Source organism: Equus asinus, chromosome 3 (genome assembly GCF_041296235.1).
Source record: "Equus asinus isolate D_3611 breed Donkey chromosome 3, EquAss-T2T_v2, whole genome shotgun sequence".
Taxonomy (NCBI): Eukaryota; Metazoa; Chordata; class Mammalia; order Perissodactyla; family Equidae; genus Equus; species Equus asinus.
Window position 1 is genome coordinate 15338030 of NC_091792.1, and position 27728 is coordinate 15365757.

The window sequence follows — 27728 nt, forward strand, 5'->3', positions numbered from 1 at the left end:
CTTCATCATGGACTCTTAGCATATTGGAAAAGATTTGCCAGACAACACTTCCCCACCCACCATTTTGTGGATGATTCTGTTTCCACTCTGGCCACACCCTTCCCTTCTTTGCCATCCTCAGAATGACCAGCTCTAAACTCTTCTTTCTTTTCAGGATCGATTTATCAATCAACAGATATAAATGTTTTAATTCCATTCACAATGGCATTTTTCTCAGGGACCCTCCAAGGAATGGTTGGTTCCGACTGAGTCAAACAAGAAAGGGAGAGGCTTACTAGAAGCTTGGAATCCATCAACTGCCCTATATTCTAAGAATATGAATGTCTGTATCAGGGAAAATCTCTTCTGTTGGTGGTGTGGGAGTGATGGCTGCTCTGGGGTAGGAGTGGGTTGGTGAGGAGGGGTAGAAGGTCTCCTGGTATGTATGACTTGGGGTGCACATCAGTATTCTTACACTTGAGCACTCAGTCTTTGTGCTGCAAATATATTTATCTCCAAAACTGGGTTCCTTTAGGTTGAGTGGGCTTTTGAGAATTAAATTGTAGCCCCCAAAGAGGAGGTAATCTATATAAAATATATATAATATATATATGTAATTGCCTATGAATAAATATATCCTAACTTTCCTACCTCCATTTTGATAATAAAATTAATCTTTGCTCTAAGCCTTCTTCTTATTTTAAAAATAAACTTTTTTCTTTTTTGCTGAGGAAGATTTGCCCTGAGCTAACATCTGTTGCCAATCATCCTCTTTTTTTTTTTTTTTTTTTTTTGCTTGAGGAAGATTAGCCCTGAGCTAACATCTGTGCCAATCTTCCTCCACTTTGTATGTGGGTTGCTGCCACAGCATGGCTGATGAGTGGTATAGGTCCATGCCTGGGATCCAAACCTGTGAACCCAGGCCACCAAAGTGGAGCATACAAACTTAACCACTATGCCCCGGGGCCAGCCCCAAAAAATAAACTTTTAAAAGAAAAAAAACGATCACTCTTACTGTAGCAAGCACAGTTGGTGTCTGTTCGGATGCCCTTGGATCCTTTTCATTGGGTCTATGTGCCCATCCCATTTGTGCACTTTGGTGACAGCTTATCCTTGGGACACTCAGAGGATGGCCTTCAGGCACTGGAGCAGCCTCACCTGTGTCCTGAAATTCCACAGACATAAGGGTCATTGTGGGAGTACAAAAGCCCAGTCCCTTTGCCTCCAGGCAGAACTAATGTAATTTAAGCTCCAGGGCACCCTGCAGGATCAGGTTGATCTGGGGCTTCACCTTAATTTACACCCAGCCAGGATTTCCCTTCCCAATCCTGCTTGCCCCACTCCCTTCCTAGTTTCTCTGGGAGCATTTCCTTAGTAAATCACTTGCGCTGGAATCTTTGACTCAAGTTCTACTTCTGGGAAAACCCAACCAAGGATACTTACTGTTTTTAATTCTTTCTCTCTCTCTCTCTTATTCTTTCTGTTTTCTTTTGTAAGTTAGATTTGGGAAATTGCTTGAATTAAGATTATAGGGGATAAACACACAGCAACACAAACTTTTTTTTTTTTTTTAAAGATTTTATTTTTTTCCTTTTTCTCCCCAAAGCCCCCCAGTACATAGTTGTATATTCTTCGTTGTGGGTCCTTCTAGTTGTGGCATATGGGACGCTGCCTCAGCGTGGCTTGATGAGCAGTGCCATGTCCGCGCCCAGGATTCGAACCAACGAAACACTGGGCCGCCTGCAGCGGAGCGCGCGAACTTAACCACTCGGCCACGGGGCCAGCCCCACAGCAACACAAACTTTTATTCTCCAAATTGACGATCTCTCAGCCTAATGGGAAGGTGGTAGCATAATCAGAGCTAGTTTAAAAAGATAATTTTAAAGTTGTTATTGGACAACCTAGAATCTCCCTTTGAGGCAACTGCTGGGTTATTCTTTCCCTCTCCTCTCTGTTATCACTCAGCCAACTGTTTTCCTGCTCTATAGTCTCCTCCAACTTTTGCATTTCTAGGAGTGCCATGTATCATTCATCTGATAGAGAGGATCTCTTTAAAACACCTTTTTCTCTCATTTCTAACTTTTTATTGAATTTTAGCATAGCAAAAATGGTATAAATCATGTCAATAAAAACTTCCTCCTGGGTCAAGAAATATAGCAGTACTAGGACCCTGGAAGCACCCTTCGTGTTCTCTCTCAATGGGTATGCTCCGTTCTCCTCCCCACGGATAGCTACCATTGGCCTTCTAATACTATCTATTAGTTTTGCCTGTTTTGGAACTTTACGTAAATGGAATCATAAGATAGGTATTCTTTTGTGTCTAGCATCTTTTGTTCAACGTTATGTTTCTGAAATTCAGCCATGTGGCTAGCTACTGTTCATTTACTCAGTATTGAATTCTATTATATGACTATTCCAGAATCTGTTATTCCTTTTTTAAACAAATAATTCCTCCTATCTAAAGCCAGCCCTGGTGGTCTAGTTAAGATTCAGCAGTCTCACTGTCACAGCCCAGGTTCATTGCCTGGTCAGGGAACCACATCGCCCCTGTGTCTATTGTCATACTGTGGTGGCTGTGTGTTGTTCTGATGCTGAAAGCTATGCCACCAGTATTTCAAATACAAGCAGGGTCACCCATGGTGGACAGGTTTCAGTGGAGCTTCCAGACTAAAACAGACTGGGAAGAAGGACCTGGCCACCCACTTTCAAAAAATTTAGCCATGAAAACTCTATGAATAGCAGCAGAGCATTGGCTGACATGGCACTGGAAGGTGAGAGGATGGCACGAAAAGACTGACTAGTGTTCTGGCTGCTGTACATGGGGGTGCTAGGAGCTGGAATGGACTTAACAGCACTAACAACAATAAAATCCTATGTAAAACATCCCCCAAATTATCTTTGTGTTATAAAGAGCAAGCACATCTTTTGGGTGCTATCTTTGTTTTTAGGGCCTCATAGAGAATTAAATCATTGCAAGAAGGAAATGACTTAGAAAAAGTACATTAATATATTCATAATTTCATAGTACATATCATTTCAGAAACTACCAGTTCCTTCTACAAATATTTAATGAGTTCTTTCTATGTTCAAGGCATTGTTCTATTTGCCATATATACAGCAGTGAACAAAACAGACCCAATCTCTGTCCACATTGAGCTTTCTAGCAGGGGCAGATACAATAAACATACAAATTATTAAAATACATATGTTCAGGGTGGTAAGTGCTATGGAGAAAAATAAAGCAAAGGTGTTTGGGGGTGGTTTACAATTTAAAATACAGTGGTAGTCAAAGAAGTCCCTGTGGAGAAGACAACAGTTGAGCCTGGACATGAAGAAGGTGAAGCAATGGATCACGTGGACATTTGGCAGGAGAGCCTTCCAAATGGAAGGAACAGAAAGTGCAAGTGCCTTAGGTGGGAGTGTTCCTGGAGTATTAGAAAAAGGAAAGAGTGCCAGTGTGGCTGGAGTTGAATGAAATGAGGTTAGAGAAGTGAGAGGTAGAGGGGATGCGACCATGTGGCCCTTGTTATAGCTCTCAGGCTTTATCCTGAATGAGATGGGAGCCATTGGAAGGTTTTAAGCTGAGGGGTGACATATTCTGAGCAGTTTTTTAAAGGCTCATTCAGCTTGCTTTGTTGCAAATAGACTTTGGTGAGGGGCAAGGACAAAAGCAAGAAAACTATTTAGGAAGGTATTGCAATCATCTGAGTGAGAGGTTGTGGTGGCCTCGAGCAAAGTGGAAGCTGGAGATGGTGACAAGTAGTTGGATCTAGAGATATTTTGAAAACAGTTGGCAGTTATCACTGGCTTTGGTGATAATTGGATTCAACATGTAAGAGAGAGATGTCAAGAAAAATTTCAATGCATAATCATGTATTTTGTGTTTAGTTCAATTCAATTTTGCAAACGTTTGTTTTCTACTATATGCTATTTACTGTATATGAGGCACTAGGCTAGCAAGATGCGTTCCTTCTCCCAAGGGGCTGATGTCCTGGAAAGGGAAACACATACAAATCAATAAATTTGTATACACCGCCTTAAGTCTAATAAGCAAAGTATGCTCAACATCTGAAAGAGGGGAGAGCTTAACACTGTCACAGAGATAGAGTAAGATGGTGATGAAAATCCTTCTAGAGGAAGTGATGACTAAGTTGAATGTTGATGGATGAATGAGGATTTTTCTGGATGTTACAGAGGGGGTAGAGGAGTAATATTCCAGGGAGCCATCACTGCAAGTACAAAGGCATAGAGGAATGAAACAACATGGTGTGTCTAGGGAACTAGAAGAAGATTGGATTGGCTGGGATGTGAAGTTCAAGGTGAAGAGAGGCTGGGAGCTGAGTGGAGCAGATGATAAAAGGTTTTACATGCCCTGCTTCGGGTCTGGGCTTTATTCCAAAGGAGCGCCAGTGCAAGGTTTTAAATAAGGGAAAGTTGTGATCAGACTTAAGTTTTAGAAAATATCACTCTGGTGGCCATGTGGAGGTAGATTGGAAAGAGGAGAAGGCAAGAGGCTAGAAACCCAATCAAAAGTTATTGAAACCATTGCTGAGAGCCTGAATTAAGGTGATGGCAGAGGAAGTAGAAAAGAAAGAGTGGATTTTAGAGATAGAAATACCAAAGCTCAGTGACAAACTGGTTATAGTGTATGAGAGAGAAAGCAGAGTCTGGGAGATGCATTTCCATCAATTAAGATTAAGGAACACTGGAAAGTAGAGGAGGTGGGAAAAAGTGATGAGATCAGTTTTGACGTGTTGAAGTGAAGGGCCTGGGAGATCACGATGGAAATCTCCAGGGAGAAGTTGGATGTATGGACCTGAGATTTAGCAGAGAAGTCTAGCCTGTACCTATAGATTTGGGAGTCAACAACATATAGGCGGGTGTTTAAAACAACAGGAACTCATTCAACTGTTCAGGGAAAAGGTTTAAAGTGAAAACGCAGCCAAGGACAGAATCCTCAGGAACATCAATTTCTAAGGGTAGGATAGAGGAAAGTAAACCAACCACTGACACCAAGAATGTATGGTTAGAGAGATAAGACAAGAAACCAGGGGAAAGAACAGCCACCAAAATCAAAGAAGGGAAAGAGAGGCATGATCAAAGGTAGCAAAAGCCATGATAAAATCTAGTAGGATAAGGACTTAGACATTTTTGAGTTGGGCAATTTAGAGTTCATTGTTGCCCAGAGAAAGGGCAATTTTAATGATAACGGTGATGGGGTGTAGGATGGGTAGAAATCAGATTATAGTAGTTTGGTAAGTGAATAGGAGGTAAGGGAGTGTGGACACATGTATAGACTACTCTTTCAATGAGTTTGACTGTGAATACCCAAATCTCTCTACACATGAGACAAGGTCATGCCCAGACTAACCTGTAGGTGGAGAACTGGAGTAGATGGAGGCACCTGTTGAAGGCAGGTGAGTGTTTAGAGCTGAGAGTGAAGTGAGAAAATGACATCAGTAAGCCAAATTGGGGATTTTGAAAGGGTCCCGAAAGGTAAGGGGCCAGAGCCAGTGTCTGAAGCTGGATTAGGGGAACAAGACAGAGCACCTACATAGAGAGTTAGTAGGCAGGTACTCAAGAAGAATAAGATTATGTATTCTGCTGAGTCTGAAGTTCAAGGGATGGATCAGGGGCCCATGCTCAGTGGGGGAGGGAGGGAAACTAATAATGGGGAGGAGCAAAAGCCTGGTCGTTGTGATGAGGTCTTGGGACAGATGTAGTAGAAGTAGGGCAGTTTGGGAACTAAGAGACTAGCAGGTGATGGTTTTATATATGTAAAGATTTCAGACAGACCAAGGTTCCAGGTGATGAAGTCTGGTGCATGGTCATGGGAGTGGGCTGATGATGGGGTAAAAGATGCAGGTGTTTGGAACTGAGGCAGTCAAGGTTCTGGGAAGCTACAGTGTTGGTAGAATCCTCCTCATGGGCACTGCCGTCACCCAGGATGATGGCAGAAGTTGGCTTCAAGGAAAAGAACATGCGTAAGTCTTCAATGAACATGGAAGAATGTTCAGGAGATGACAATCATCAATAAGAAGTGAGAGAACAAAAAAGCTAGATGGGGTAAATTTCAAAGCAGCAAAGAGTTTTGCACAAAAGTGTACATGTAATGGGCATTAGGAAGGAAATCCTCAACTCCTCCCGGACCTGATATACATTTGGGAGGGTTGCAAAGGAAGTGGTATCCTTGAGGGACAAGAAGTGGAAAGTTCCCTTTCAGTGAAAGTATGTAAGGAGAAGGGTCATCATTAGCATGTACATGTAAAAACTATATGCTCCCAGAAACTAAGGATCATCCTTTATTTTCTGCTAAGACTATTGAATTAAGGGTTTCCAGGGAATCACAAAAGACAGTTATACTGACTGGGTAGTATTTAATAAGATCAGGTCTTAAATAAAAAGCCATAAACATAAACATTTAAAACCAAATATATAATAAATAATCATTAAGTTATAAAGTACATAGTTCATATTAAAACTAAATTCTCAGATGCAAATGTAAATACAACAGAGCAATAATATAAAATAATGCTACAATTTTATACGTGTCCAAAGGAGGCACTTTCAGCTAAAATAGTAAAAATCATGATTAATTTTCCCTGAACTCTCATAACCTACAGCAATGTTTTCCTTCCTTCCTTCCTTCCTTTTTTTTTTTTTTTTTTTTGGAACATTTTCCTTGTTCCTGCAGTGAGTGTTACTACAAATACTATTGAGATAATGTTGAGCAACCGAACATCAGATTCAGTAGAAAGTTTTACTTGGAAGTATGGTCAGATATTCCTATAAGAGCATCTAGAACTTTAGAGACTCATAGACGCATAAAGCTTTAAAAAAGGCAAAATAGACCTTGGAGGTTAAGTCCAACACCCTCATTGTACAGATAAGGAAATGGAAACCCAAAAAATGTAAGCAAGTGACCACAATTTGACAGCCAGCCAGATTTCAGGTCTGCTGTATTACCATCCGTAAGTGAACAGTAATGTTCATGGGTTAGCCTTCTATCCCTTTTGAGGGCTGGCTAAGTCTTGAACACAGAGCAGTAAGATGGAGCTGTTCAAGTCTCACTTCTTCATTTTGTTTATTCTGATGCATTGCTTTTCTTGGGATGCTCCTAGGATCTTTACCCAAGTCTTTAAACTCAGTTTAGTGAAAGCTCTTAGCCAACACTCCATTAAATTATTTTTACTTTTAAGGTAGAATCTCTGGTCCAAAGGATTAGAACAGAGATTTTTAACAGTAAACACACCAAAATAAATATATTATTTTAAATATAAAATCACAGTGTCACAGAAGTCAACAACACTAAAGCCAGAAACAAGAAATAAAGACTCCAGCTTCCCCAAGTCGACTTTGTGCTTGCCTTCCACTTTCATCCCCACACCCTGGCCTGGCACAATTTGACACTTAGGCAGGCTTTAGATGCATATTATCATTATTATGCACATATTTACATGATTGCTTTATAATAACATTTCCAAATTTTAAAACAGAGTACCTTGTTTCTAATGATAAAGCATTTCATTGAGATTTGATGAGATAATTAATTCCTAATATACCTTTTAGGACTGTAAATTAACCTGTACTTGTTTTTAGAATACTTTCAAGTAGATAATTTTTCTTCTCAGAGCATAAAGCATTTCCCATACAACATCCTCTTGCACACTCACAGCCATTTTTAACAATAAGAGATTCTCAAATAGCTTATAGCATTCTAGTGAAAAATTTATTTTTCTAGAGTTTTTAACTTCATATTTAAATAAACTGCTGGAGTTGATATGAAATGGCAGTTAGAGCAGATTGCTTGTTTTTACTACCCATGATTAAAAGATTGGGATGTTTATGCAAAAGTCTGTTTTCTATTAGGACAGGAGTCCTACCCTCTTGATTTGTCTCCTGATTTTGATTTTATATAGGTGATTGAATTTGCCGTATGCAAAGCATGCAAACACAAAGAGTCTGTCATTTTAAAAAGAAGAAAGGAAGAAAGAAAGAAGGAAACAAACATTTGGGATCTTTAGCTCGCTCTCATACAATCATAATAATTTGGGGAGAGCTACGAGACTTTTTAAAAACTCATTTGGTTCCAGAAGACCATCTGATGTATGTCCCTGTATAGATTTTAATTGCCATTTCCACAAGGTTAAAGTGTTAGCTTATAAGGGAACTTGAGTTGGGAAAGGTACCATTAAACTCATGTAAAGACAAAAAGGCTAAAAGAGTCTATTCCATAAATACATTCATACCTATAGTATTTAAATATTTTCATAAATCCCAATAAAGAAGCAAGACTGTTTTGTAGCCATCTGGCAAAGCTATCCCTCGGTACATAAATAAAATATATATTTATATGTTAGACTTTCTGAGATAAAAAGTAAACTCTTCAGATATACATTTTAAACTCTCAGTTTTCATTTCCTTAAAAGAAAAAGACTTCAACTTTTCATTTTGATCCTATGCTTCTATATTTCTCAGCTTGAATAAAGGTATATAAGTTTTAAGTTATGACTGTCAGAGACCTCATTCTTGTAGTAATCAAGATCAAGGCTAATATAAGATCAATAAATCCAAAATTGTTATTTTGGGTTCAAATTTTTGAGCTTTTCCCCCAACCAAGAAATGTTATAGTTGGGCAGTAAGATAAAATAAAAACTTTAGAAGTCATAGAAATCCATAACAGAGGAAATTAGACTCTAATTGAGTAGGAAGTTTTTTCAAGTTGACCAAACGCAGAGCATGTGAATCAAACTGAAGTGTTGCATAGCAATTTGGGGGAAATAGTCCTGACTTGGAACACTTATCTGAGTTCTGTTCCCCATCACTAATATATTGTCCTCCTTCATTTGGAATACCAAGAAGTGAGTTTCCCTGCTATGTTAGAGTGTGTAATATAGTGTCCAGCTTCAAGTGAGATCCTCAGGAATCTTCATATTCCATGTGTTCTAGAGAGATGCTGATGAATCATCTGTGGAAACAGTATTCCATGAGTAACTTAAACATAAGCAGTCTAGACAGATGAAGATGAAATAGAAAATCAAATATAATTTAAGTTAGATACCTTTTGGATGAGTGATTTCAGTCTTTCTAGGAATTCTTTGAGTGGTTTTTTCTCATAAGAATCACATGAAGGGCATGTCTAGAAATCAATGAAAAAGTAACATTCTTCTTTAAAACTTTTTTCCTATTTAATAAAATGTTCATTTTAAATTTGTTTTTTCCAATTGGAGACACAAGTCATGTTCACCGAAAAAATTTTGGAAATACATAAAATCGTTCAGAAAATAGCATTGGGAAAAATCACTTATAATCCCATCCTCAGAGATTACTGCAATGTTTTGATGTATATCCTCCTGGTAATTTTTTTCTTTGCATTTATGTTATTTTCACTGGTAGATAATTTGCTTTTTTTACATTTAACATATCACAAACATTTCCTACATGTTAAATATTCTTTTTTTTTTTTTTTTGAGTAAAATTAGCCCTGAGCTAACTACTGCCAGTCCTCCTCTTTTTGCTGAGGAAGCCTGGCCCTGAGCTAACATCCATGCCCATCTTCCTCCACTTTATACGTGGGACGCCTACCACAGCATGGCTTGCCAAGCGGTGCCATGTCCGCGCCCGGGATCTGAACCGGCAAACCCCGGGCTGCTGAGAAGCGGAACAGTGCAAACTTAACCGCTGCACCACCAGGCCGGCCCCTAAATATTCTTCAAAAATATGACACATAATGCTTACTTTATATTCCAACACAGGATCAAACTATTACTATTTTTGGACACATAGATTGCTTCTGACTTCACTATTGTATGCAATGCTGCAAAGAATATCTCTGAATAGTTTTTCATGTGCATCTTTGTTTATTTTATTTGATAAATTTCTAAAAGTAGAGTTACTAAATTAAAGGGATAAACATTTTTTAGGCTTTTGATATACATTGTAAAGAAGTTTTATCTCTATTTATATGGAGCATTCTTACCATTATTGGGTATTGTTAAAATTTTAATTGGAAAAAATAGAATTTCCTTCTTTTAACTTGAAATTATAGGGAGATTGAACAATTTTTCATATATGTAATGCCCATTTATATTTCTTTTTTAAAAAAAATTGTTAGTTTATGTTCTTTATCCTTATTCCTGTTGAGAGACCAACACCAGGCCATTGCTTGGTATTTAGCATCTCTAAAGCCAGTTTGATGTTGTGGTGAGAGCATTTGACTAACAGGTGGAAGATATAAGTTCTAGATCTCATTCTGGCACTTACTATTTGTGGGGCTTGGGACAAGTCACTTAACCTCTTTGGTCTCACTTTCTCATCTATCAACTGAAAATGCTTAACTGGATAGTTCTAAGGCCAGTGCCAGCACTCCCATTCCATAAGTCTTTGATATTGGGTTTCAACAGGATGCTCAGCTTCTTTGTTTCTGAGGAAAGTTTTAGAGGGATATATTTCACATTGCAACCTGGCCAAGCAATCACAGGAAATAAAAATCATTTTGACAATATAATTAAGATTTCATTTGAATCATACGTGAAATTACTTGGAGGAGAGAGAACTGATAAAAAGTTTCGAGTAACTTATCTTATGTGTTTATCCACTGGTTTCTCTTAATGCTTGAATTACTGAGGAGAGCATCAGCATTGCTTATGAGTTAGCATAGGAGAGCTATACAAGAGGGTCTCAGGACCCTCCCAAACTAGGGACTATTAAAATTCCCCAGCCAAATAATGGGGCCTAGTTATTTAAATGTAGTACTGACTCTGTGAGTGTAATATTCCTTGAGACAGGAAGGCAAAGTCTGAGATTTATCCTGGTCTCTTGTAGGCTGTCTTTTTTCTTGCAGGAAAAGTAAGATCTCTCTTCTGTTAGTAAGAGTATAAGTTACATGTCACCTATGATGAGAGAAAATACTTTTTAACTCTTAAGTTGTAACTAGATTCTCTATCTAATGACTTCTTACCTTGGGAAGCTATATTAACTTATTCCAGCTACCAGGGACTGTTAGTAAATTCTAATTGGTTTTCTGGGCACTTTGAAGTCTGTAGACATAGAAGAGATGACTTCAACTTCTCAAAACACACTATCTATGATAAGGTCTGACTGGAAGGAAGGCACTGGAGGGTCTGGCTACAAGAGTGTGCGTGTGTGTGTGTGTGTGTAATGTAATAGATAGATGACAATGACAATCTTACTGGTCTGTGTTTCTGTCTTCTCTCTGCATTTGTGGGAGGTAGTTTCCTCTTCAGCTGTTTAATTAATACATTGATTTTCTTTTCGTTGTCTCCTGCATTTGCTGACTTTAGTTGAACCTTCTGAAAACATGAAAAAGCCGACTGCTCACAGTGTCTCTGAAAGAGAAGTAATTTGTATATATGTTAACAAAAGTTATTCAGAAAGTAAAAATGACCCTCCCAATCCCTTTTTTCTTCTACTACAGCATCTTGGATCACATTCATTTCAGTAGAGAAGTGAGGAATGATTTCATATCCTACTTAATCTTTGGGCTAAGAGTCTCCTACAATTAAAATTCCCCCTTGTGTTAGGGAAGAGAGGACATTTCCTCGCCTCACAGACAAGAGCAGGGAGCCTCGCTTTTCCACAGTTCTTTATTCCTAATGCCTTTTTGAGTCTGGGTGCTGGGCAGGACTTTTGTGTTCCATACAGGAGAGTTAGTTTGGTGTTAGAACACATTTTCTGAGTTATGAGACTCTAAAAGTAACACTGTGACTGGTGGCAGCTTGGGGTGAGTTATGCTATAGTCTGATCAAGCATCTTCATTTGTTTTTGTTTCTCTCTACAGTGGACATAGGAGTATCTAACAGTGACATGTCTTGAGCAGCATCTTATCCTGCACAATACCTGACTTGTTGCTAGTGAATACTCAATAAATATTTGTAGAGTCAACAAATGAAGTAAATGAGTAAAGCCCCTCCTCCGGGGAAAGGAAGTGGTACCTACCTCTGATGGCATATTCCACATCTAATATTCAATACACCTGCCATAGAGCACGCATGAGTATTCTGAAATCCTGTTCACAGTCTCAGGTCAGCTAGGGTAGGGTTCTGCCTGAACCAAACAGTCAAGGAACAGAATTTGAGACTTGCCCAACCAATGGGAGGGAAGACTGTTCCTTAGAAAGTAAAAGTAGTGTCTCAGAGAATAGAGAAGTGGACAGAACAACGATCAAAAACTTGTCTCTGGTTTTGGTCAAATAACTAGTGACTAGTGAACAAGTCAAAATCTTAGAAATCAAATGGAAAGTGAAATGGAATTTATTGGAAGAACAAAATTTATACTGACCAATGAGAACATTTTAATGCCGATCCAAGAGCTTGTATCCAAGTTACTTTTTTCTCTCAGCAATTGTGTGTATACAATGCTACACCTCCCCATGCCCCGCAAAATTGCTATATTTTCATTTCATTAATATATATGGAAGCCACTACAATATAACCAGAAGCCTCAGTCTCTCTCAATTCCTACGAGGGCAGTCCCATATTTAACGCTATTATGAGTCTTCTCATGGACAATCAGCTGAAAATAGCATCTGGCCTGCTTTGCATTTTCCAACCCATATGCTTACCCAATATGAATGTTGATTAATAACTTGCATCTTTAAGACACAGCCCCATCGGGCTTGCTTTGCATACTTTGCCACAAGCCGAGAACCAGCTTATCTGGTTTCCTTCTATCAGAGCAGCTTGCCTCTCATAAGGGCAAGGTAGTGTCCTTTCCATATGTTTGCCAAAATGCTTATTTAATAGAAACTATTTATAAATGTTAATTATAGCACTTTTTTTTTCCTTGAAAACCACATGTTCATGTTTGTTGAAGTTTTTTCTTTTCTCTTCTTTTTGACCACAACCGGCTTAACTTACTGGAAAAAAATAATATTCATATTTAAAGAGGTAAATTTTCCAGCTGAAACTGAAAACACTAACTGTTTCATCCGTGATGATCTGAGAAACCAACATTTCTCACAGAGGCCCATTTTGCTGAGTTAACATTTACCCGTGCATGTTGAAAGAAAATTAGGTTCCAAAGAAGTACAGGGGCCCTACCGAATGAGCTCCCTTGAGACGATATTGCCAGGAATAGTCGAGACAAGTTTACACCTGAGAAAGCCCTTCCAAAAGGCTCTGAATGGCATCTGGACACTGATGCCCACACTGCTGGGGCTGTGCTCTTTCTCCTGCCCTTACTTGTTCACCTGTGCTGATAGACAACGGTATTTTGTTTTGTGCTTCCTGCAAGCAGCGGGGCTGTCCCTGGCAGTGTGTGGTCCAGGACAAAGAACTGCTGGATTTGACTTCATATGCATATCAAAGGCAGCCTCAAAGAGGAAAAGAAGTGGAGGAGCTGTCCCGCTAACTGATTTAAGAATGTGTTGAGAAGGGGAGTGGAGAAATTAATCTTGATTCAGGCAGCCACAGGTGCCCTGTCACTCATGGGGTTTACTGGATGACCCCAAGTTCATGTCTAGCACCACCATCTGGGAGCTTAACCATTGCTCTCCTTTGCTGTGCCTTTGACAGCAGACTCTGAGGGCCTGGCTTTGTTTTCTTCATCCTTTAACACATGAAAATCTGAGGACTTATCTGTCCTACACTAGTTTTGCAGAATAGAGGGAGCAGAAAGGAAGTCAAAAGCAAAAGTAACAAACCACTCCTCTCTTCAGCCAGAGAACAATCGAGTGCTGCTTTTGCAAGGAAGCACACTTCCCTTTGTTGTTTTGCAATTGAATATTTGAAAATATTTGCTTTCTTACAGCTTACTTTAACCTACTTATTCATTGTGTGTGTGTGTGTGTGTGTGTGTGTGTATGCAAAGAAAGCTCTGGCCATTCTCACTAGGAAGTCTGGCTAACTGGACAAAATTACCTTTGTCCTATACACAAATTAGGTTTATATCAGGGTTTCTCAACAGTGGCATTATTGACATTTGAGGCTGGATAATTCTTTGTTTTCTGGGCTGTCCTGTGCGTTCCAGAATCTTTAGTAGCATCCCTGGCCTCTACCTACTAGACGCTAGTAGAAACCACCCACACACACACAATTGTGACAACCAAAAATGTTTCCAGACAATGCCAAATGTTCTCGGGGAGCCAAACCACCACCAGTTAAGTACCACTGTTTATATAATTAGAAAGAGAGAGAAAGATGCCTGGAGAGGCCAATTAGAGATCTTGGATAATCACTACATATCAACATTTATATGCAACATTTAAATGAATTTATTTTCATTAAACTTTTTAATCTTTTAAAATCTCTTATAGCCCCTGCTTTGATGCTAGCCCTGAAAAACTTGATATAACCCTATTTATATAACACTATATCCTGAGTTTGCCTGCCATAAGGATCTTAGTTATACCATTACTCACTTGTATCATAGCCAGCATTGCTTGATGAGATTATCAGGTAGATACAGTGTCACTGAGACAAAGTCTTCTCATTATGATGTAAGATAAAAAAATGTCGCTTTAACAAAGCATATAAGGGAAGTACCCACTGAATCAACTTGAGTTGGAGAATGGAGTATCTTTCTTATTTCTTATTTTGCAAGTTATAGACTGCAGCTAGGAAACTCCAGAAAGGACTCTAACCAGAGCAATTAAACAAGGATGCTGTTAAACAAGGATGTGAGATGCTGAAAATATGTTTTGATAATTAAGACATTGATTAAGAAATATTCTTACTTATTAGAAAAGTCTTTCCAATAAGCTGAATGTGCTACTTTCATTTTAGATGCTGCTTATTAGAAAAGGACCTAGTAAATGAGAGTGGTTAGGTTCAGAGCTAAGAGTGAATTTTAGAGAAAAGCAATAGTTGTGACTCATTCACTTTCTACATTTTTACACATAGTCATTTACGATAATTGTTTTCTTTGCGATGTATCTTCTTAAGTCTCCCTCTTTGTAGTGCCCTAATTACTGGTAGCACTTTTATAGTAATTCTAATTTATGCAGTTAAAAGTCTGTGACAATGAAAACATTTCCCCAATTGCGTTGTTATCCTCAAGGTACCAAACCTGAAGACTAGATTGAAGTTACCAAGGAAAAGATCAGCACACAACACCCCAGAGCTATATGCTAGGCCTCTTCTTCCTGGATCTAATGGATTTAAATGGCTTAAGAGAACGGAATGAGTTGTTGAAAATGATCCTTTCAAAAGACCTCACCGAAGGCCAAAGACAAGACTCACTGAGGCCAAGGTATATGGGAATTATATTCTAAAGGATGACCTTGATTTCACACTATCTTTCCTTCATGCTGTTCCTGTAATCTATCTTTCCTTCCTTCTTTCTTTTCTTTTCTTTCTTTTTCTTTCTTTCTTTCTTTCTTTCTTTTTCTTTCTTTCTTTCTTTCTTTCTTTCTTTCTTTCTTTCTTTCTTTCTTTCTTTCTTTCTTTCTTTCTTTCTAGTTCTTAAAAGGTGAATTCGTCTTCTTATGGTATGTATCTCATTTTCTTAGATAGGCTTACAAAGAGGGCTCAAGAGCTTTCATGCACAAGGGCTCTTAAAATGTAATTAGTTGGTCATTGTTCAGAAACTGATCGTAGTATAGATTTATTTTCTAGTTTTGTTATTCTGTCTCAACAATACTCCTTGGGAGTACTCTTAGAGATATTTGGAGATCAAAATATATTTTATAAGGTATGTAGTGTTTTATTGGGTGGCTTGTTGAATATTTGACCAAAATAGAAATAACTATTTTACCAATTATTAAACCCCCAAATTCATTGAAATTAAGTATATTCCTAAATAATCATGTTAATGCCTTTCTTAATTGGATTTAAAAACATATCAAATATATTTCATGAGTAAATTCAACTGGTCTTACCTTTACATCTTCTGGAGCTGGCAGAAATTCAGGATCCTAGAGCAAAAGAAAATTAGTTCTTTTTTTTATAAGTCAAAAAGCTCGTTTTATATTAATTGAAGAATATTATTTGAATTTTGTTGTGACAAGTATGGCCTTACCAAGTCATTCACATAATTTTTCAGCTGATCAACAATATCTATAAGTTGACGCATTCTAATCAAGAGGCGATCTTGGCCTTGGAAGCTTGATTTATGGGCCACTGTCCCCAAGAAGATGACCATCAGGCAGATGACTATCCTCTCCATGTTGCCAGGACTGGATCTCATAAGTGCCAGTAGAACAAGACCTTGGTCTCAGTTTTCACTTCAGTTTGACTGTGAACAGGTTGTCAGTAAAGCTACCTATTTATTCATCCTTCAGGGAGAGGTAAAGCCCTCCCATTGCAGCCTGGAAATCTTTGTAGAATGGATGAATGTGAGTAACTCGTTTTTCTTTTCCACTGGCTAGGTATACGTGTGCATGTGCTAATGCGTGGGGGCAGGGATTGATGGAGTCAACGAAATATGCCCCATCTGCATCTTAGACAGGAAAAAGAGAGAAATGGGTGAATTCCAATTTTCAGCATGAATCAAGAAGTGGGCATGGTAAACAGTAGATACTACTAGACTTCAAAGAAGTAAACAAAAACACTTTGATCTCTCTTTCTCTGCCTTCTCTGGCAGCTTACCTGTTCTCTCTGACAGTCATAAGGGCATTTCAATAATGAGTAAAGTGGCAACATGTGCTTTCTTGCAGGACTTTTTCTTATGATAATAACTATGCCTTTTGACTGAAATCATCCAGTATTCCATCATAAAGGTAGGAGGAGAGCTACCTGTTAGGAAATTTTAAATATCAGGGGTATTTTCCATATTAGCAAGAATATTTGGGGTTCTTAATCAGGTTAAAGGGTTTAAAGTGGAATTTGCTTGCAACTCTTCCCCAAGGTATCTTTAGGTAACATTAATCTTGGCTTCTAACATTTTACTTTACAATCTAATTTATACATATCATAAATGATTCTAAAGGACTCTGCAGAAATTTATTGCAACCCCCCATTAAGATCTCACTCTACCCTCATTAAAAAAAGAAAACTCTCTAATGTCCATCCCTTCTACATAAGGCATCAATTAAATGAATGAAAAGTGCTAATACTCATTCCTGTCCAAACCAAAAGGTTTTTCAAACGGCAAAATCAAAAATACCCATAAATGATTCTTTTTCTCGTTGGGTAGTATTACTTATTTCTGTTAGACATAATTTCCTCTGGGTGTGTGCAACACATTTCTAACTATGACCAGATAGTGGTTAATAAAAGACTCAAAGTCCAGAAGTGGCTGTATCATCCTGCTCTCTGCTACTTCTCTCGTCTCTACTCTTCTTTACCCATTTGAGAAAGTGGAATATAATATTTTAGCCAGAAGCAGTTTTGTACCACAGTCAGTTGGGTCTTACAAATAAAACTCTTGACTGTAGATTTGATTTATTCATTTGTTTCTTCATCTATTTCATTACATGCTTATAGCCATACTTTATTCTAGAATATTATGAAGCCAAGATAAATTGGAGTTTGGACTTGATTTGCTTTGAAGGTTGACTGTAATCTTTTTATCTTAGAGTATCTATTCAAGAGTATTCAGGTTTGGTCGTACAGGATAGAGAAGAATTCTTACTCTATGATCAAGAAGTTCTCCCTATAACCACTAAATTCTATAGGGGAGGGTTCTGTGTAAACCTAGGAAATGCATATGGACTAGGGGTTGCCACTTGGCACCTCGACATTGCCTGCATTGTCTTTGTACATGCTTTCGTTATCTGCCTAAAGAGTAACCAAGGAGACTCGCATCTCTTTAGGTAGATAAGGAAAGCGTGTAGAAAGACAATACAGGCAATGTCGAGGTACCAAGTGGCAACCCCAAGTCCAAAGGCATTGGAGACACTAACCACAGAGCTCAATTTCTTCCAATCTTCCTTTTTTTTTTTTTTTTTTTAAGGATTGGCACGTGGGCTAACAACTGTTGCCAATCTTTTTTTTTTTTTTTCTGCTTTATTTCCCAAACCCCCCTGATACATAGTTGTATATCTTAGTTGCCGGTCCTTCTAGTTGTGGGATGTGGGACGCAGCCTCAACGTGGCCTGACGAGCAGTGCCATGTCCGCGCCCAGGATCCAAACCCCAGGCCGCCGCAGCAGAGCGTGCGAACTTAACCACTCCGCCACGGAGCCGGCCCCAAGAGCTCAATTTCTAAAACAAAGCGCTTGAGTTAAAATCCAGGCCCTTAACAATTAATAGCACATATGACCCTGGGTGCGTTATTGCAAAAGGAAGATAAGTATAGAATATACTTATACATGTATAGGGCTGTGGTGAGGCTTAAATAGACGTTCCAAGTAAAAGAACTAAGTACAGCACACAATAAAGTCCCAGGGGGTTTGTGTGCTGATTGTGGATGAGGGCAAAGGGAAGCATTTATAGAAGCCTAGAGAGGCTAATCTGATACACTGAAGGAAGAGCACAGGCAGGTTGGTGTTCAGCCAAAACACATGGGTGTGGCTGTACTGGTCGTAAAAAGGTGGAAACCCTTTTATACTGCTTAAAAAGAAATCACTTCTCCTGGCCCTGGAGTGCCACACCACCACCCTAAACACCCTAGGCCCTCGCTGAGACCTCCCAGCCCTCTCTACCGTCAGTCCACCAGCACGCCAAGATCTCCAGAGTCCTGCTCCAGGACTATGACCTATGGCCTTTCTGAGGGTCAGATCCCCTGCCTGAGGTGGTATATCAGTTGTTCGGTATTTTGAATATCGCCGCTGATGTGGGAGGCTGAATAATGGCCTCCAAAAATGTCCATATCCTAACCCCTGGAGCCTGTGAATATGTTACCTTCACAGGTAACAAAAGGGACTTTGCAGATATGACTAAATTAAGGATCTTGAGATGAGAGATTATCCTGGATTATCCAGGTGGGCCCAGTGTAATCAAAAGCGTCCTTATAAGAGGAGGCAGGAGTGTCAGAGTCAGAGAAGATGTGATGACAAAAGCAGAAGGTCAGAGTGATATGGGGTCAGAATCCAAGGAACACAGGCAGCCTCTAGACTGGGAAAGGCAAGGTACAGAGTCTTCTCTAGCACCTCCAGAAGGAATGCAGCCCTGCCAACACCTTGATTTTCGCCCCATAGAACTCATTTTGAACTTCTGAGCTCCAGAACTGTAAAATAATAAGTTCGTGGGGTTTTTTAGCCACTGATTTTGTCGTAATTTGTTACAGCAGCAATAGGAAAGTAATACATCTAGGTATGGAATTTTTACTCTTGGAAGAAAGGCAGGAAAGAGCGGAAAGGATGATAAGGAGAGAACCAGTAAAGGCTGGAATTTTGTTTGTTGGGCTTTTGGGCGTTGCAGCTCTTGGGGACAAGGGATCGTGAAGAAGAAAGGGAAGTAAGTTTAGGGTAGCTGCCACATGGTGTGGGATGTTAGGGATAAAAATGTATGATAAGGACTTCCCAGGAAGTCTGATGTGTGTTGTAACAACTTGTTCCTACTGCTGAGAAGGTTCCCTCAGGATTGACATTACGTTTCAAAGTTATGGAGCTCAATTTACATTTCACTTGAATTAATTGCTGCGTTGAAATGGACCTTAGGGTGGACATAAGGAGGCTCAGATTTACCTGAGTTACATATTCTCTGCTAAGAAATGTTATCCTTACTGCTACCTTTGTAACATTTCATTGGGTTCTTAATGGCTTTTTCCTCTTTAAATTTTAATCATTTTTATTATCTAGATTCAGTTCATCCTGCCATTATGCTTGTATTGAAAATGGGAATTTATTCCAACGTGATTAATATACCAGGGAACAATTTGAATATAACAAGAATTTTGTGTTTGCCTATGTGCAATTTTGTCTGCAAGAAATGCTAGGGGAATGCAGAAAACTGCATCCAGCTGAACTGAGCCATATAGAAATGCACAGAATGCATACACATCTCAAACACCCACCAGCTTCCTCAGTCCACCATGTGTGCGATGAGCCACTCCTGTCCTCTTCTCGTGTTACAATGTCCATCCCGGAGAACCCTCTGTTGCCATTTCTCACTAGCTCACAAGCTTCAACCCTCCCAACACTCACCTCCATGAGCAAACTTCAGGTCTTTTTTCTAGGTAAAATGCTTTATTTATTGTAGTATTTATGTATTTCTTAACCAGTTAATATTGTAAAACTGCTATCTTTTTTATTAGGTTCTTTTTATCTTTTTTATGTGTCACTGACAAAGTTTTTGAGTGCTGTGTCCCTAATCCTATTTTTTCCATAAACTCTGTGGTTGTTAATGTGCAATTTTGTATAGTGCATTGATTTTTAGAAAAGTGTATGTCACATTAGAGCAGAACTGACTGTATTTTGTCAGGAAATGGTCACACTTAAGCCCCAACAGCAGCTGGTTATACCCAGGTAAAGAGCCAGAGTAGGATAAAGGATTTATTCTTAAGGAGGGAGAGGAAAGGAAGATGATGGAAGAATGGATGGAGAATGAAAAACAACTCTTTTTTTCTTATTTTTACACATAGCCCATCTGAGCTTGGATATTTAAAAACCCTGCTGCCACTCCTCCCCTGGCTCTTCCCGATTAGCACAGGAGCTTATCCTGACACCTATGGACCCCCAGGGTCCACTATCAATGTGTTTTAGAAGTCCATGAGCCTCCTGAAATTATTTGCAAAATTTTGTGTTTATGTTTTTGGGAAGAGGAAAACCTTAAATTTTATCTCCTTCTCAAAGGAATTGTCAGAAAACTGCTGTTTTTATTTTCTAGGCTTCAGAGACTTTTGTGAAGGGCAGTGTGACCCGCATTTCTTCAGCACGTACATACGACTGTGCATGAGAGTGGCGGCTCTAGACTTTCTATCCTAGAGGAACTGAGGGCCAGCAGCCTAGCTGGAAGCCACACTTGTACAGCAAGCGTACTGCTTTTACTTAACTTCCATATTTATTTGGTACCTTCTGGGGAGGGAGGTATCCTGCTAGATGCATTATTTCCAGGAATATAACCCAAGTCATCACCATGAAAGCATGAAACTTTAGTCACCTACCCAAGGGGATTCATGGACATATTTCAAGAATTTTCTCTAAGGGACCGTGCTTATAGACTACCTGGTCAGGGTAGTAATGAAGCCAGGGAGCCAAAGGAAGGCTTCCAGCCAGGGAGAGCAAACTGAAGGTGAGAGAACCAAAGGGAAAAATGAGTTGAGGTCTGACAATGAATGCGCTAGTTCATGGGTTTGCATGGGGAAAGCTGTGCCGGGTCTACAACTGTGCTGGATACTCTCTGTGCCCAACACCTTTGCCCTGTCTTCACAGCTTTTCCTTGTGACCACTGCGTGTCAAATATTCCCTTTCTATTTTCACTTGCTTTGGCCCCTCATGGGTAGAATTAGATGGTCTGCATGGCGCACTCTGGGAAGAAAGGCCTCCAGTGTTTAGTGTGATATTAAGTTATTATAATATGTACCACTCCTACATAGCAAAGGTATTCAGATAGGAGGCTTGTCTCTAGGCTTGTCTCCAGTCAACTATGACACCCATCAGTGAGGCTAGAGATCAGATATCTTTCATACCATGACCATCAATCTTAAAGATGGAGAAAAAGAACTGGCTGATCCATACTGTGCAGCCAGGTTCCACCCTGAACCCATACCAAGATATGTGACAAGTTCTACCAGCCTCCCCTGGCCTCCTGTCCAATATCTATGATCAAAGAAATCCTATTCTCTCTGGACTCAAGGCCTGCACCTGTTTCTTGCCTAGGGTGATGGGTGGCTGTAAACATCCTCTGTCTTGGCCCTGCACACAGTCATAAAAATAAAGAAGTATAACATTGGCCTTTGCTGTGTCCTCTTCCTAAGGTGTCTGCTGAGTTCCTTGTTAGTAGGAACTTCCTCCCCATGTTCTCCCAAGGGGCGGCAGCAGGATCTCAGAGAGGAGTCTTCAGGCTGTATGCAGCCCTCATTCTGAACAGTTATTTCCGTTTCTAGGAATGAGGATCATTTTTGGAAAATTACTTTTCATCTTTGTATTTACAAGAGTAATACATGTGTGTCATAAAACAAACAATTCAAAGAAGATGTAATTGTATAAAGTAAAAAGCAAAATATAAAATTACTCCCTTTCCTTCCCTAATTTTCACTCCCTGGGACACTCTTGAGAGTTTACTATGTATCATTGTAGACTCTTTTCCTATGTACACAGAACAATATAGAGGAATAGATATAGATATATGGAGACTGAAGTAAATAGAATTATATATGGAGACAGAGACATATAGAAAAAGAGACATAGAGATATAGACATAGAAAAGGTATACTTTTTTACATAAAAATTTAATCTTATACATATTCTATAACTTTTCTTTTTTACTCAACAGTATGTCAGGGACAGCAATCCATACAGTATTCACACACAGGGCTATCTCATTTAAATAGCTGGATTACTATTCCATTGTATGGCTGTACCATAACATCCACTCATAGCCCTACTGATCAACATTTAGATTGTTTCCAATTTTCATCTCCTACAAACAATGCTGCAATGAACATCTTTAACCATCTATATCCTTAAGCATATGCGAAATATATTCCCTTTAGATACATATGCCACATTTCACTTCCTTAGTGGAAAGATTATATCCTTTCAAAAATTTGATAGAAACTGCCAGATTGCCCTCCAATGTGCCATACCAGTTTATACTCCCATCAACAACAGTTTCCTTTCCTCTTCCACTCTCATAAATATTTTATATTAGGAATATTTTAAATATTTCCCAGTATGCTAAGGTGAAAAAATAGTATCCTATCATTGGTTTGTCCTTCTTTGATCGACAGTTAAGTTTGGCATATTTTCCTATCTTTGTTATCAGTGTATTTCCTTTTCTGTGAACAGCCTTGTTCATACTCTTTGCCCATCTGTTGGGTTGTTTCTTACTTGTAAGGGCTCTTTTTCTATTAAAGATGTATTAAATATGTTGAAGTTATTTTCTCTATGGGGTCTTTTGCCATACAGAGATTTTATGTTTTTCTGTTATTGTATCCAACAATCTTATGTTTTATGGCATGAACTCTGTTTAGTATAAAAAATGTCTCACCTTGTATTCCTCCTACTTGAGGAATTCTAATGCCAAGCAGTCACTATGAATTCAGGAGTGCTTTCAAATGAATTTGCATTTAATTCATCACAAGCCTAGCTACATACTTTTTTGAAAAATGATAATACATATATGGTTGAACTTGATTTAGTCGGTTTGTAGACAATGGCCTATGCATCCATGGATTCATGGCCTTGCTGAACACCGTTGTTTTAGAACAAAGCTGGATATGATATATAATTGTTACATACATATAAATGCAGTCTTATACCATACTCAGGGGTACAAGGCACTGAAGAATCCTGAAATGGCATCTGAGCCACAATTTGTCAATTGTGTTTGCTACAGTTTTAGTGCTGAATGTTTTATTTTACTTGAATTCTTTAAATATGGATTCTCCATGTACCATGTGCATGATAGCTCTCTAAACAAGAATGACTGATTAACAAAGTGGAGGACAGGAAAGCACAGGACTCTGAGGTTTACTCAATGGTCTCAAAGGCTGCCCTGAAATCAGCCTAAACTGAAAAATAGTTACACTTGAGAGACACTTCTGCTACTAATAGAGGGGGATGGGGTATCATTCTGGGAAAAGATGTAGACCAATCAAAAAGATAATATTAATAATTCCTAGAGCTAACACTTATATAGCTAAGTGCTTTACAGACATTACCTCCCTTAAAGCAACAATGAGAGAAGTGGGTACGTTCTATGATTACCCCTCCTTACAGATGAGGAAACCAAGGCACAAAAATGTTAAGTGACACATTGAAGTGACGGGGGAAGCTGCCTGTAGAGCCTGACCCTTCTCTCCACTACAGGAAACTGCCTCCAGTGCCAGTGCCATTGGGTTATAGCAGAATAGCCTGTGCAGTTCGTGAGACTCCATCGAGGGATTAGAGCTCAGTGATGATCTTTCTGACATGTGGATTTGGGGTAAGGTGGGGATTCCTTTTGCAAAATTATTCTTGGTGGTATCCAGAATGTAAATGTATGTCTTGTCTGGGTTAACTAAATAACCAGCTTCCAGTCTGGGCTGGAATATCCAGCTGTCTCTCTTTCATTTATTTTGCCCAGTGACAGCCTGGTCCAGTGTAAGACTGACAATAATTTTCTGGCACTTTATATCCATAAAAGAAGAGAGAAAGAAGTGAATGAACTTCTGCAATCATTTGGGTCTTGAATAGCACAGACAAAATCAATCAGGAAATCAGCCCTCTTAACAACTTAATAGCCAAAAATATAATTAAGTTTTTTACAATTATTTAACTCATTGTTCCATTGCCATGTTTTTCAAGCCTTCTCATGGAAATGAGAACGTAATGACACTCATCTTCTGCTCCAGTTAGCCCCCAGAACTTTAAAATAAGAGACTGAGGGGGATATCAGTACAGAGGAAGACAAAAGAAATATGCTCATAAAGAGAGCCAACTAAAATGAAATCTTCATGAAATTAAGAGATGGATGGTTCACTGTTTTTGGATATCCCCGGTTAAGCCATCACAGGTCATGTCAGCATATTTAGCAGAAGTCGTCTTGTTACTTCTGTCATGTGTACCTATATCAACGGGAAACTTTAATGGTATGACAGTGAAGAGGGACTTTCTGGCCCTTGACTTGATTTTTACCAGCTGTCAGAACCACTGCTCGGATCATTGCCGCTGTGTTGAGAGAATAATTTTTAATGGGGTTGGTGTTCAGGTTAACATTTAGAATGGAGACCTTAGAAATGTAAGGATTAAGGCAACTGAAGAAGGTCAGCAGTAATCATCAAGAACAATGACCCCCAGCAGACCACAACCCAAATAAACCACGGAACCTAGGAAAGCTCCAAGTGTCTGCCTCCTGCTCCCTTTGTCTCCTCCTTGATTTCTCTCTGGATCTCTCTATTCTCCCTTTCTCTTTGTGGCTCATTTACCTTAGATTTCTTCTCCTCTTCTTCTCTCTCCCTAGCTTTGTTTTCTTCCATTCTGGTTTATTTGTGCCTCGTTCAAATCCTTGCACCATGAAACCAAAATACCGTCATGTGCCACATAACCACATTTTGGTCAATTATGAACCACATATATGACGGTAGTCCCATAAGATCAGTACTACATAGCCTAGTAAGCTATACCATCTAGGTTTGTGTAAGTACACTCTGATGTTTGCACAAAGACAATGGCATTGTTAAGTGACGCATGACTATATATTTTAACTGTAACTGTTTTGTTAAATAAAGCTTTCTAGTCTCTAAATATTAGTTTAAAGTAAAATGAGTTGAAAAATATATTCTCTCTAAGGAACAGAGAGAGCCTTTTTTAAATGTCCTTTGGTATTTGATCTTTAGAGGTTTTTTTCTCCTATCATGAGTCAATGATCCTTTTACAGAAAAACAACACTCTTTGCCTTTTCCTATTTTATAGAAATAGAAGTCAGGGAAACCGTAAAAAAGGCAATATCTGCTTAGCGTCTGGGGAAGGGATAATTTGGGAATATCCTATGTTTACTTTCTGATTCTCTAAGGAGCTGTTTTTTTTAGAAAGAGCTCTCTTACCCATGTTAATTGCTCTTGGTGTTCGAAGCTCTCTGAGCTGCCACAACCACGGACTTCTCTGGAAACCTCTATGCAGTTAGTTCCTACGTTGCACATAACATGTACCAAACCGTGTCCTTCATGCACACACAAATCCAGCAGGTACTACCAGGGAGGAAACACTTTGAACAATTTTGTGTGGGATACCGAATAGAGTATTTCTGTTTTGACTTATTTCCCTCATCTGCTAAATTTTATGTGGCTGATCCAGGAAGAGAAGGTTGTTTGATAGGTATATGTTTCCCATGAACTCATAACTAACATGCAATAGTAGCTAATCAGGTTGAATTTGCTGTTCGGTGGAGGCTTCCTGAGACAGAGCTCAAGGAGGGTTGCAAGAAAAAGACATTAGAATAAAAGGTCCTTGATAGCAGAAAGCCTGATATGGAACAAAAGTTTGATGTCCTTCATGTTCTGGCCTCTGAGAGCATTAAACTACGTCTGGAGAGGGTCGTGAGGTGACTCACTTGAGCTCGAAGGATGATCTCAGTCACATGAGCCAGATTGGAAGGAGGTTGGAGACCAAAGTGGAGGCAGCTGAGGAAACTACATTGAAAGTGTGTTCTGTGCAGTGCACATATTAGGCACTAGATAACGCCACTAAGGTGGCATTTGGTGAAATGCCATGAATACGGTGACAATGAGGTGAAATTTGACGAGGTTTGGAGTAATTGGCTAACAAACACCTGTAGGAGTTTTAGGAGACTCATTGTGTTAACTAGGACAACAAACTGATATTGCTGCCCTGAAAGTGTCCTGGGAGAGGCCGCCCTGCCGCTGAAGGGGAGGGAAGGTGAGCAAAGCTTTGTGCCCCTCCACTCTTGCTTTAATCAGAGAACATCCTCTTTTGTCTGTTTTACGCATTGGATCCTGTGTAAGAGTTAGTTTTGAGAAGAGGTTTACCCACCAGAAAAAAGAAACAGTTTTAAAGTGACTGATGGAGCCCCCTGTTTATAGAACCCAGGGTGGTGGAGTCGCCTGCCCATGTCCAGGTGTTCTGTCTTGAATAAGGAAGCCATCCACAGCCCACAAGGGGCTTGGCAAGGCCACTTTGCACTTGGTCCATAAGTTGCTAATAGATATTTACAGGTCACATTTATCAGACACATACTATGTACCAGGCATTATTCTGAGTTTTGTACTTATTCTATCTTTCAGTTATTACTGTATTTAATCAACTCTCGAACAGCGTATTTGTGTATTAATATCTCAGAAACCAGGCTCCCGCTTATCGTCAATGGCAACTTAGATTCAAGGAAGTACAATAAGCTACCTAATCCTCACATTTGTGAGGTGACTACTATTGTCCTCCATTTTAGAGATGAGAAAACTGAGGCACAGAAAGTTTAAGAAACTGGCCCAAGGTGGCATTTGTAAGTGGTCATGTGATGGCTCCTGTTGAAACAGCAAGATTGTGCTACTGACTAGGTGATAGGATCGCCTAGGACAAGTCCTGTTAGTGCTGGGAGTAAATGATTTGATATGAGAACTGTGATGAGGATAGCAATAAATCACTGCATTATACAAAATTACATGTAACTTTTTGGGAAAATAAGCATTAGACTTACATTCTGTGTATTTTCTATCAACTCTGCCCTCTCTGACTAACTTCATTATTCACAGTAAAAATCATCAGTCTTTTAATGAAGAAGCTGACCAGAAAGTTTTTGCCTTGAAAGGCTGTAACTTATGGAAGCCCATTCAAACTCTTCCTCACACATAACAGGGACCCATTAAACATTAATTCCCTGCCCTTTTTTTCAGGGTTAGAAAAAATAAAAACTTTCTGTGGATCATTCTTTAAACATGTCATACTGGTGGCTGCCACCTCTGATGTTAAATTTATTTGCTAAATAGAAGTGTAAGCCTTGGAGAACATTATGGTTAGAGCTTTGACAATCCCAGTTGATTTATAAACAGATTTATAATATGTAAAACAATTTTCCTGACTTCTCAAGAAATAGGAAAAGCGTTGAGGCAAAGGAGGATCATCTATAATTGTTTACTATAAGCTAACCGGAATACCATGGAGAAAAGGCGAAGGGAATTAAAATTGATAGCTATGATCAGATGCAGATGTCTTGATTGTTAGAAACATGAATAAGAACAAGACCAACAGGGGAGCTCAGAATACTTCCACTTCATGTGTACATGGGGTGGGGAAAATACATGGTTTGTCTG

At 39.1% G+C, this 27728-nt stretch overlaps 1 protein-coding gene and 1 long non-coding RNA gene across 2 annotated transcripts in view; one reads left to right on the top strand and one right to left on the bottom strand.

Annotated features, from left to right (window-relative positions):
* LOC123284238 (uncharacterized) overlaps positions 1 to 27728 on the top strand; it is an 84363-nt gene that overhangs the window by 20021 nt on the left and 36614 nt on the right. The window contains exons 5-7 of the long non-coding RNA XR_011501878.1: positions 14998 to 15189; positions 16595 to 16657; positions 23794 to 23908. This is a non-coding gene — a long non-coding RNA (uncharacterized lncRNA). The remainder of the gene's footprint in view (positions 1 to 14997; positions 15190 to 16594; positions 16658 to 23793; positions 23909 to 27728) is intronic.
* Positions 6400 to 16587, bottom strand: IL21 (interleukin 21). The gene is made up of 5 exons (XM_014845525.3): positions 15958 to 16587; positions 15818 to 15853; positions 11172 to 11327; positions 9041 to 9118; positions 6400 to 8947 (listed from the first exon to the last, which is right to left on the bottom strand). Exons 1-5 carry the CDS (start codon positions 16123 to 16125, stop codon positions 8909 to 8911), a joined length of 477 nt encoding a protein of 158 aa, XP_014701011.1. The 5' UTR covers positions 16126 to 16587; the 3' UTR covers positions 6400 to 8908.